Source organism: Pollicipes pollicipes, unplaced genomic scaffold (assembly GCF_011947565.3).
Source record: "Pollicipes pollicipes isolate AB1234 unplaced genomic scaffold, Ppol_2.1 Scaffold_7231;HRSCAF=8579_pilon_pilon_pilon, whole genome shotgun sequence".
In the NCBI taxonomy this organism is placed as follows: domain Eukaryota; kingdom Metazoa; phylum Arthropoda; class Thecostraca; order Pollicipedomorpha; family Pollicipedidae; genus Pollicipes; species Pollicipes pollicipes.
This window is the reverse complement of record NW_023597034.1, coordinates 8,135,520-8,147,590: the sequence shown is the minus strand read 5'-3', so window position 1 is coordinate 8,147,590 and position 12,071 is coordinate 8,135,520. Positions and strand designations below refer to the sequence as shown.

Sequence of the window (12,071 nt, the reverse complement as noted above, 5' to 3'; positions counted from 1 at the left end):
CAGCTTTTTCCAACCACCACATTTGTTATTTATTAAATGCCCAGCACATGCACCAGAGGCGTAGCCAAGCCCTTCCCTTTCAATACGGACTCATCCGGCCAAACTATTTTAGAACCGAACTGGCTTAGATTGAGTCCAAGTGTTCAATCACTGGTATGAACAACTTTGAATAAAGCTATGAAAGTACCCCGATTCGTTGGGTGTTAAAATGCAGCTTGCAGAGTGCTGACATGTGGTTCTGAGTGAAACTTTAAGAACATCCAGACCTACTGAGCTGACACGAAATGACGATAAGTGGAAGCTGAAGATACTTTGTGCTGTTGCCCCCATCAACGTAAAAGGCCCTCTGGCATTTGGGCTCCCGTCACTATCCCTGCTCAGCAAGTGTTGCCCTGGCCGTCTCGGGGCCCCTTGTCGACACCAGACCCTTTTTTGGCACTGTAGGCCCATGACAGACGCCCTCATTATTTCAGGGATCCAAGACGCCCTCATTATTTCAGGGATCCCGGCCAATGCAAATCGTGGTCCGGGGCTTGCCCGCGCATCGATAATGGACAATCAGAGCTCAGAACAACTTGGAGCCGATTGTTCCGTGCTTGTGGTCTCTGGTGGATAAAGAGGCCCGAACTGTCCCACGGATCCCCAATCGATGCAGAGGCCCTCTGCCTGGCCTTGGCGGTCACGTCCCGACAGGCGGGGGTGTCCTTATTGTGACCTACGGCGTTCAGGTCCTTTGTTCATGCCCTGGCCCTTTCTTCATACCCTCAGGCCCTTTGTTCATGCCCTTTATGCCCTCTGGCCGCTTCAGCCTTACAATCGGGCCTCTGATCTCTGTCTCAAGGGGCCATTTGGCCCTTCTTTGGGCCTACTCAAGCAAAGCCCGTGACGGGCTGGGGACCACTTGCCGACAGATGGACCCCTGTTGGGCATCGTGGACCTACGACCGACACAGGGGCCCAATCAGTCTCAGTGACCCAGACCAATCGTGAGACCCGGCCTCACCTTTGCTTGGAAATAGGATACCAGAGATCAGACTGACACGGAGCCAACCGTTCAATGTTAGTGATCTCCGACTAGCATAGACGCCTGCAGTGTATCAGGGATTCCTCAATTGGTATAAGAGGCTCTTTGTCTGATATTACCGGCCATAGCTCTACGGGCCGTGATCTTTTGTGTAACTTACAGCAAGCTATTCGGCCCATATGTCCTCCAAACAAGTTCTTGATCGTCGGTCTCGGGGAGCCCTGGGCCCGTCTTCGCGCCTCTTTGAACACTGCCCCCGGTTGACTCGGGACCCCTTGCCAATACAGGACCCTCTGGTAGGCACTGTGGGCCCCTGATAGATGCAGGGGCCCGACCAGTGTGAATCGCTGGCCCCAGCTTGGTCGCTACTCTGAAAGTGGGCTCTCAGGCCCACGCCAACATTGAGCCGACCGTACGGTACTGCTGGTGCCAGACCGTGATATAGGCCCTCATCGACTCAGGGTTTCCTGAACGGCGCACCACACGCCCTGAGTTTTCAAATATTAATGTTCCGCTCCTTCCTAAATGTAAACCTCAAACCGAAAGCCAGCGCATCAGTGGTTCTTCTCGCGGGCAGCGGATTAGAGGTGTAAACATTTTTACCCCCAGCGGTGCACCGTTCACGTGCCGTTCCGCGGTCGACTTGGTGCGGACGCTTGGTACAGTAGACGGATACCGTCCGTCGTGCATGGCGCGGGCCTCGGCTGGAAGTGGCGCCGAGGGTCAGCTAATTCGGAGATTTCTCGCTAGATGGCAGGTGGCGGCCGTGATGTCTCGGGAAGCCGAGGCCGGCCACCGAGCGATGGAAAGAGCCCCGAATCAGGCGTTTCAGGTGCCATAGCGGGGTGGTGCGCATGCGCAATGGAAAGGCATGTTTCAGTCCGGCGCAAACCTTGTGTAAGCCGTGCATCTCGTCCGCTCGAGCACCCTGCACCGTGGCCACTCTGGGGTAGGTTCCTGGGGACGGGCCAGAGGGTGCGACTCCGCGGCCTTTACGGGGGGCTCCTTCATGTGTTTGTAAATGACTGTACTCATGCTTAATACTATCTTCTCTTACTACCGCCCATTCAGCTCTCCGCCGTCCTTGCGGCTGTTTGATAGCGTCACGCCGTCACCCATGGCAACCGATGGAATTGTCGGCAAAAACTGCCTAAAAGTGCTGCAATCCGCCATAGAGATTCACTTATTCACTGCAAAGTCCAAATACAGCAGTACGCATCTACTAACGATAAAAAGCACCAAAAATTATGAAAGTAGAATGAAAATGCACACAAAAACAAAAAATTACTTTTATAGAAAGGGGGGTGTCAAAAGACGATGAAAGTGTACCCCCGTTGACGTCAATCCGCTGAATCATGGAAACACGCGTTGAGGCATTGGGATGACAACGGCCTGGTCCAAATCACCCGACAATAATTTACGATCGTGGCGGGAATGCTATATCCACCACCTGACGCGACTTGGATCTCATACTACACACTGTACGCCCACCCACGAAGCCGCCAGCACGTAACGCTCGCACGTAGTGCGAGAGGAAATGACGCCGGAAAGCGATGGCACTCCACCGGACAAGTAAAATCAACGCTCTTGGACAACCAAAATCACGGCCGGGGTGAGCCACTGCACAGACCCTACGCGGGTCGCACCGGCGATAGATCCGTAACTTTGATAGCCGCGGGTATCTAGTGCCTAGATCCTGACATGACACGCCTAACATGGGCTTGGACTCTAATATATGCGACCATGCGGTACCTCCAAGAGCAAATGTCACGTTATCTGAATGCTAAAAAGTGCGAAACAAGGTTGCATTGCCGCCATTGCCGTATCCAACTCGGGTTCCCCCTGTTCACAAGCGACGCCCTAAGCATCTAGACTGTGCATGTAGCTGGAGTCAGTCCGAAGAGCTGAACAGTCAACAAGTTATAAGAAATAACGTTTACTCACGCTTAGCATTGAGATCAAGATAATCATGGGTCTATTATGCCCTAATTTGAGACTTCGACGTAATTCTGACTTGAAGTACCCATCCGACAAGAAGAAAACGCCCCGATAGGAAGCACCATCGTGGCCAACGATCAGGAGCAGCGCAGGCACGTGTCTGCAATCGTTCGCCATCCCGGCAGGGCGTCACACCTGCGCAAAACACACCAGTAGCGCAGACAACTCAGACATTCAAGAGTCTGTGCGAGTCATGTGGGAACTCCCGGACATCGGTGGCCACTCCAGTGACCGCGCGGGTCGACTTCCTGAGCTAATGAGTGGGCAAGGACATCCGGAAACACGGACAAAGACATCACGAGAAAACAAGCACCACTTAGGGCACCACTCACACAAGGTACGACCGAAGGAACGGAGGCTGGCCAGCCCCGTAGATACGGCGAGTCGCCAGGCCAGCTGCCCCGCGTCTTTATCGTCGGCGGCTGCCAAGTGCACCGTCGGCTGCCTGAGAATAGCCTAGCTTGAGTTCGCTGCCGCAGCGCCAATCGCGAAATTCACCGGCACTTGTCACTGGCTGCCGCTGGTGCGGGTGCCAGGCCGCGGCCACGGCGACACAAGTACCGACACCGCAATATTGGGCGCTCGTTGGCACAATGACGCGCGGTATCACAATCTGCAACCACTCGCCGCCGGTCCCCGTCGTCACGACCTAGCGTCGAAGCGGCCGGCCCGAGGCGGCGCACGCTGAGGCGGCGGGGCGCGGGCGCCCGGCACCCGTCTGCGGCACCGCAGTCCTTCTCCGCGGTTCCGGCCGCCTCGCCTGGCCGGCGCGCCGCCGACGCTCTCAGTCCCGCAGAGTCGTCAGGCGGATGGGAGCCGCTGCCGCGCGCTGCATGCCGATGCGGGCGGCGCCCCTGCCGCGGCCCCGAGCAGAGCCGCGCAGCAGCGACACCTGGCGAGCTGGGGTCAACGACCTCCAGCGGCGCAAGAACGACTCGACGCCACTCGCCCACACATGCCAGTGAGGGTCCGTCCTGACACGCTGCACCAAGCACCGGGTAAAGCCGTCCAGTTGGCGCTGCACGCTGGCGGCTGCCTCCGCTTGTTCTGACGACGTGGACGACCGGCACCCCGTGGCGTCGTCGCACGAGTCCAGGTCAGCAGAGTCGTCGGTCTCTGGGCACCACGCGCCGTCGGGCCGTCCAACGGCGTCCGTAGGCGGCCCCGCGTCCGAAGGGCCACAGTCAACAGACGCTCCGACAGCCAGCGGCTCCAGCCATCCGCCCGACCAGTCCATGCGATCTGTGGAAATCAATGAGCGACCTCCGAGACGCTGGATGACCCCCGACAGCAATGGTCGCGTGCGGCAGACGGTTGTTCATGACGACGCGAACAGATGTGGCGAAGAGGCGTATTGATGAGACACGCTTAGAGCCAACATCCCAGAACTACTGCCCTCGTTTTTTTGTGGTTGGATCTAATAAAAAACTACCCGGTTTAAACTGGACACACAGATGCTCTCATATGGCTATTTAAGGTGACCTGCATCAAACGAAAACGGGTAGAAATGCACCACCGTAAGGACTGCATAACTGCCCGCAAACGACATGCTTTTGGGACATAACAGATCTGTTTTATTCATCTCATTTACGTTTGCGACTCACAGTGCAGCCCATAAGAATGCGCCCATGATTTTGCGGAGGAACTGTTGGCTTCTGACCGTGTTGGTGTCGGCGCCCAGAGACGTACCAACCCTTAAACTTCCACCCATGCCTGACTTATCTAACTCTGATGATGTTCGGGCCCGAGCGCACCAGTCCTTGACCTTGAGTGGTTCTTGACTAGCACAGAGTCACGAACCAATACAATGCAATACATTATGTATTGGAGTCTCTAACCAAGAGCTGTTGTTTGAAGAGCAGTGTCGGTCACCACGTCTTCCAGCTGGAACTCCAGGTTTGTGCTCGATGGCGAAATTTGCTTCTTGTAGAACACTTTCCTGTACAGCCTGAAAGCACAATGAAGGAGTAATTAGAGGAATAAGGCTGACTTTTACCACTATGACTGAACCAGGGGTGTTGTGAGACATGGTCTGTCTTACATCGCTTTGTTACTGTTAGGCAAGCATAAGAAATAAGATCATAGAATTTACCATCACTTTAGATATGTCTGATATATATATATATATATATATATATATATATATATATATATATACATATATCTATATCTATATCTATATCTACATGTGAACATATACATATATGACAAATGCATCTATTTATACAAATACACCTATATACAGACAGATGGATTGGGTGGGGGATTATCGCAGCACCTAATGTTCATAACCCCTAATGTATCACAACGCCTAATGTTTGAAACACCTAATGTATCACAATGCCTAATGTTCATAACCTCTAATATACCATAACCCCTAATGTATCATAACCCCTAATGTTCGTAACTCCTAACGTATCACAAGGCCTAATGTTCATAACCTCTAATGTATCATAACCCCTAATGTATCACTACACCTAATGTATCATTGGGCCTAGTGTATCAAATCACCTAATGTTCCACAACTCCTAATGTATTGCAACTCCTAATATGTCACAGCACCTAATGCACCTATCGGAATGCCTAGTGTATCATAACCACTAATGGTTCATACCCCTAACGTATCATAACGCCTAATGTTCATAACCTCTAATATATCGCAACTCCTAATGTATCATAACACCTAATGTGTCAAAACACCTAGTGTATCATAACCCCTAACGTATCGTAACCCCTAATATCAGCTGACGACGCTGGCGAGGGCTGGCGATTTTCAACCCTTTCGACCGCACCTGAACTTCCACTGAAGTCTACCAGATTATGCGGGCGTTTGTGGCGCATACGTACTGGAAGACGAGGCAAGCTGGGCGATGTTCTCAAACTCAATTCTCTCAAACTCATTCTTGATTCTTGTCACACTCATTTTTGTGCTTTCCGAGCCGATGGGCTCTGAGAAGTGTAATGGAGTAACAGAATATCAGTAGGGATTGATGAAAAAATCAGTTCTCAGTGCCCATTGCTTGAAGCTCACAAGGAAATGAAGAGGGTGACATGAAAGTAAGGTAGCTGGAATGCAGGGAGCTGGTTAATCAGCATTTGAACCTGAGTGACGCTTGTCACAGTTCTTGCACGGATGGATGATCAGCATTTGAACCTCAGTCATGCTTGTCACAGTTCTCGCATGGCTGAAATCTGTTCTCAGTGCTCCTTGTTTGAAGCTCATAAAGGGTAGAGGGCTAGAGCCAGCAAGCTGAAATAAAACCACCCTCCGGAACATAACACTTGATATGGCAGGTCTCACTTGCATGGTCAACATACCAGCCTCACTGCATAATCACAGCGGGATACAAGTGTCTCAAACATTACCCGTTAAGATACAGAAGTGGTTGCGAGCAATAGGCGTTGCCATAATCCCCCCCCCCCCTAGCTTCATATGAACTGGAAATTGGGGAGCCATCCCTTCGGATGAAAGCAATTTAAGTTTACCAGAAGGCTTTCTTTAGATTCGAACATCCGGGAAGCAAATTCATGTGGCCGGAACCCGGGGAAAAATCAGGTCTCGGGGGCACATCACCTCAACGTTTTCAGCTCATACCCTGACTGATTTTCGGAGCTGACATCCCCAACGTCTTACACGGCTAAGTCTCACCCGCCTCGTACAATGCGGGAAGTGTTCCATCGTGACTGCGGTGGCTCCGGAATACTAGCAGGTGGTTCGGTAGACTTAAGTAGACTGCACATCGTCCAGCTGTGCGGGTCAGAATCGTGTGCGACAAACCCACCGCAGTCAGCTGATTTAGGAGTTACGAACATTAGGGGTTATGATACACTAGGTCTTATGATACATTAGGTGTTATGACGTATTAGGAGTCGTGTTAGATTAGAGGTTACGATCGTTAGGAATTACGGTACGTTGGGTCTTACGACACATTAGGTGTTATGACACACTAGGTGTTATGATGCATTACGGAATATGATATATTAGGAGTTGTGTTACGTTAGAGGCTACGAGCATTAGGGATTACGATACCTTAGGCCTCATGACACATTGGGAGTTGCGATGCCATAGGAGTTGCGATACATTAGGCGTTGTGACATATTAGGAGTTGCGATACTTTAGGGGTTATGACACATTAGGTGCCACGTGCATTAGGCGTTATGAAGCACTAGCGGTTTTGATACATTAGGCGTTGCGACACATTAGTGGTTACAAACATTAGGGCTTTCGATACCGACCCGATAGATTGACTGATAGCGAGCTAGATAGATGGATAGATGGGCAGATATATGGATAGATAGAAAGATAGACGTAGATAAATTGCATTCTGTAACACTTTAGCCATCTTCTCATGTGATGACATTTTGTGCCATCAGCTGCCCCAGCTCAAGGAAGTTTTGCTTTCTAAATAACATCATATGGGCAACGCATTTCCGTTTGCATCTATCATTGGTGTCGATCACAGGACTCACTCATAGACGAACTGAATGTCGGGCAGTACGGCGCGGTCTGCCGAAACGATCGCGAAGTTGTCCCCGTGCTCCGCCTGCAGCTCCGCCTTCAGAGTGTGCAGGGCTGACGCCGGCGTGTGGTGCTGCTCGAACAGAGCTATGAGCCTGGCCCTCGCCGGCTCTCCGACACGGCGAAACTTGAGTACGGCTGCCGACTCCTTGGGGTGATTATGCTCCACACCGTTTGACTGCACCTTGAGGGCGTACCCGGCGTCCGGCTTCTTGGACCTGAATCATGCAAAGGTCGTTGAAGTCATGTGTGAAAATGCTCCACCATAGTCACTTTTGGTGCACTAATAGTAGTCCCTCGACGATCAAAATTACACTTCAGACGACAGAAAAGCAAATCACCACAGTGGCAAATGACGCAAACAAAACGGTTGTGAACCACCGCATCATATCAGGGATTAGATCACTGACAGACGTCGGGAAGTTTCACCAAGGTCCTCACGCCGAGCGCGGTATCATGCAATGCACGAGCGCTGAAGCCGGTCGGGAATACACGAACCTGCTCTTAGCGCTGTTTGCAAACGCCACTTTCCGAACCCTGACGGTCAGATTGACTGCACAGCCAGTGTCGCGCAATGAAGTCCTGCCCGCCTTCCCTGGCTTCTTCCGAGCGTAGTGTTGGCATTGAAATCGTTTCTGTGGGACGAAGAGTGTTTCATTTAGAGGAGACTACCTGACAAAGAAACTTTGACAACACAGACAGGAGCAGGAAAACTTAGCTTTATTTATCTACGACTTGTCGTGAACGGGTGTGACCCTGCGCCTCGTTGGGCTGTATATAGGGCTTCCTGTCCGCGTACTCTGAGCATGTGTTTCGCGGCCCATATGCTTGGAGTGCAAGATGAAGACCACAAGCGAGGCCGCCGGCTGGAGCTAGTGGGCGACAATCTATACTCTCGTCTATTCGGAGAATCGCACGGGTGTCAAACATCCTGCGACGGCGCCAACGGGTCCTTCTGTCGGCCCGGGTCCGCTCAATTCAAAGGCATGAGAGGATGTGAACATTTTAGTCAGGCGCCAATCAGTTAACAATGACATTTCGCGACAACCGGTGAGATATCAGCTCTTACACTCTAATTAAGAAAAAACAGAGCGCACCATATTTTACAGGGAGTGCGACGCAGGTCGTTGCACTGTTTACATGAAGCGCCAGCGACTACTTCGGCAAAGACCGTGCTCAAGGGCCATGGTGCAACCATGACCTGATGCCAACCTCCCCCCTCCACACATGGGAGTGTAAGGTGTTAACCACTCAGCTGTTACATCTGTACTTTGCTGCTGGCAGATGATTTATAACAAAATTAACAGGCATGTAATGCAGGTCGCGACAACAATGTGTGCATTACCTTGTACAAGACCCATGAATGCTCGCGTCTACCGGGTGACGTTGTCAACACACTCAAAGTGGTCTTTGTCATGTCCTGGAACATCTGCAGCCATTCACTGGCACTCTGCTCAGTCGACGGGCAACGGACGGAAATTGTCTTGCCTGATAACAGTTCCTGTCAAGAAACAAATAATCAGTGGCTTTATTTGTCAGCTAAGGCATGAGGGACATATTCTGGCAATCTGGCATCCCCAGTGAAGGCCTACCTGTCCTTCATGCGGTCAATCTAGGGCCCAAACCTCAATCAGAGGAGCAGCAAGTCACTCCAAAAACCTCCTGCCCTCACAGCATATGTGAAACTGCCTGGATGGATGCAGCAAAGTCTCATTCTCATTGCAGCCTTCAGCCATGACATAAAACACATGACACAGGTTATTCTTCCCTCCGTGGAGGATCCTACCATTTCCATTCTCTTCTTTCATCAAGTTAATAACACTCTCAGTGTAGACATTATCATGAACACTCAATTTGGTTGTGAGGAGGATCAATACATAAACATGCTTCAGTGCCAAACACAGCTGTCACCTAGCCACAAGTGACTACAGTAGATGTGTCAGCATTTTGTACACAAGTCAGAGTTTGAATACTAGGCATCTCAGTTAAGGCCTCAATGGTGGGTGCACAAAACCTGAAAGCAGAAAAAAAAACATTTTTGTCAGCTGTGCACCAATAGCACTGTGAGCTCTGCACATGAGCTTTGCACAGGTATTAATCAAACCTGTCTAACAGATCACTTATGGTTTTATTAGAAAACAAATCAGCACAGACAGAATCAACAAGAAAGTCAGACTATATAACAGGGATGTCATGAAATTGAGCAGACTCCTAGTCTGTTGGCACCTGGCTGGAGTGCTGTCCAAGTGATATGCCTGGCACAACCATTCTGGATGTGTGTGACAACTGACAAGATGGGTCTGGTTCATAATGGCAGGTACAGTCTAGCAAAAGGACTGGAGGCAAAGTAATGGTATGAAATGGAGTTGTAACTTGTATTACTGTGCAGTAGATTTCAGTGCATGTTACAGACTTTGGCAAAGGCTCTGTGAGCCCAAAACTATCCATGCAAACAATTTGGACACAGCAAAATTTGTGTGGCAGCATTCATATTTCCTATAAACAAATGTTGGCTTGGATAAATGGAGCCATGGTCACTGAATTGAGCATGCTGTGAAACACAACAAATGGTGTGGCAGAATGCATGGAGAAAATAAAAATGAAGCTACACCAAAATTGCATAACAAATACATAAATCTAAGACCTGTGAGTGTAAGTATACCCCACATCAGCTTAGAATATGTAGGGTGCACTAACTTCAGACATGTGGAACAAAACAACTTCCCTCCCAGTCAAATTATCGGGTTCATCAGCACCACTCAGTGGTGGTACAACCAACAGTACTAGTTACTTTCTCCACGTCAGGGAATATGTCCAGCCGCTCACACAGGATGAAAAGCTCTCCAGCTGCAGAAGCCACTTCCCGGTATTCATCCTGTAACAAATAGGCATTTAGTAATACAGTTGGGGCTCTTAGACACCTTAACAGGGTGTCCAAATAGGTTTCAAAGAGCTCTTTGCATTTACACTTAGGTCTTGACCACCATTACCATGACTTGCAATTAACAATGCCAGCAACTGACAATAAATAACAACTTGCAAAATGGTGCAAGAAAAGTCTGAAACTGTACAACACAGTATCTTTCAGAAAATCACTGCACACAAGTCTTTGGGACATATCTTTTAACAAATTCATCTCCACTGCATAAATGTTTTTCCACATAATCCTATCATGAACTAGTGTCATAATGATCTAAATATCTCAAAGCATTTGGCTAGTATGTCCCTAATTAAGACCATGAAACAGCATAGGAGAACATAATAATTCAAAAAAAAATGTTAGACTGCAACCAATTTTTTCATCAGCTCATGTACCTTCCTAACCAATTCAGACATATCTTAGGGAAGGAACATAAAAGTCCCTGAACTGTTAGGTCAAAGCTGTATATTGTAATGCTTTGAGCAGGAACAGACAAAATTTGGTAAACTTGCCCATATCCCAAGACATCTATACATCCAAGCAGTAGCTCAGGTGTGACTACATCATGCCTTGGAGCCTTGTTGACACATTCAATGTAGAAGGGGGGGGGGGGCACAGGACACATTCTTCACACATTATCAATGATCTGAGTGCACCCTCCCCAATTTATGCCAGAGACAGTGTAATTTCAGCAAAGCCTATAAAACAGCAGATGACAAAAAATTCAGCCAATCCTTTCAATCCCAAATCATTGGGTGCCACAGAGGAAGTCAATATGCAATGTGTCCCCACATCCCAGCCCAATGCAGTCCTTCTTGCATGTGAACAACAAATGCAATAGACCACTTCATTAAGGTGGTGAATCTGCTAGACATTTGACAGCTGGCACGACAGGCTCATGGCCTTTCAAAAAACCGATGACCAACATAACGACCGGCAATGCACATCACCGGCATGGTGCGCAGACCTGTTACCTTTGAAAGCATTCTTTCTCGCTCAACCTGATCCAGAGCCCTTTCCAGAACAAATCAGAACAATAATTCCGATACATCAAGGCCCTACACGGCCTGGCTTTTTTTTACTTGGGTACCTGTATTGCCGACGGTGGGGAGAGAGCTACGCTGGCTGCAGGGTTCCTGCACTGCCGTGATGGAGAAATGCTGTTAGGTATCAGCCGACGTAGTGACGTCACTGAAAATGGGTTTGCATCGATCGGGGTTTCTTTTGGGCGACGAGCCGAAGGCTACAAGGCATTTGCTGCGATATGATGTCACAGGTATTCGACTGGATATGTGACGTCCCTGGTTGTGAGGCTTTAGGGATCTTTTGGGTGCAATGAATGCCGTAATAAGCATTCACCTGACGATATGTCGTCGCTGGTATTCAATGAAACATCAGGCGCAACAGGCCTTATTCCATCTTTACCTTTCGTACCTGTCTGCTGCAAGCATTTGCGTGCCGAATAAAAGCTTGACCGAATCACCTGAATGTGTGACGTCACTAATCATCACTTGATACGAGTGCACTTAGGCCCCACGGCCCGCGGTGTATCATGCTCCGTGAAATATCACCGGGTATCGTGACGTCACTGATATTCGACTAAATATTGGT

The 12,071-nt window shown here is 49.6% G+C and overlaps 1 protein-coding gene across 1 annotated transcript; it reads right to left on the bottom strand.

Moving 5' to 3' along the window:
- Nucleotides 1-2,201: 2,201 nt before the first annotated feature.
- LOC119109718 (uncharacterized) lies at nucleotides 2,202-11,523 on the bottom strand. Its single transcript, XM_037233458.1, has 7 exons — nucleotides 11,435-11,523; nucleotides 10,332-10,415; nucleotides 8,886-9,041; nucleotides 8,039-8,175; nucleotides 7,492-7,758; nucleotides 4,860-4,969; nucleotides 2,202-4,263 (listed from the first exon to the last, which is right to left on the bottom strand). The coding sequence occupies exons 1-7, from the start codon at nucleotides 11,444-11,446 to the stop codon at nucleotides 3,806-3,808; spliced, it is 1,224 nt and encodes a 407-aa protein (XP_037089353.1). The 5' UTR covers nucleotides 11,447-11,523; the 3' UTR covers nucleotides 2,202-3,805.
- Between the last annotated feature and the right edge of the window lie 548 nt (nucleotides 11,524-12,071).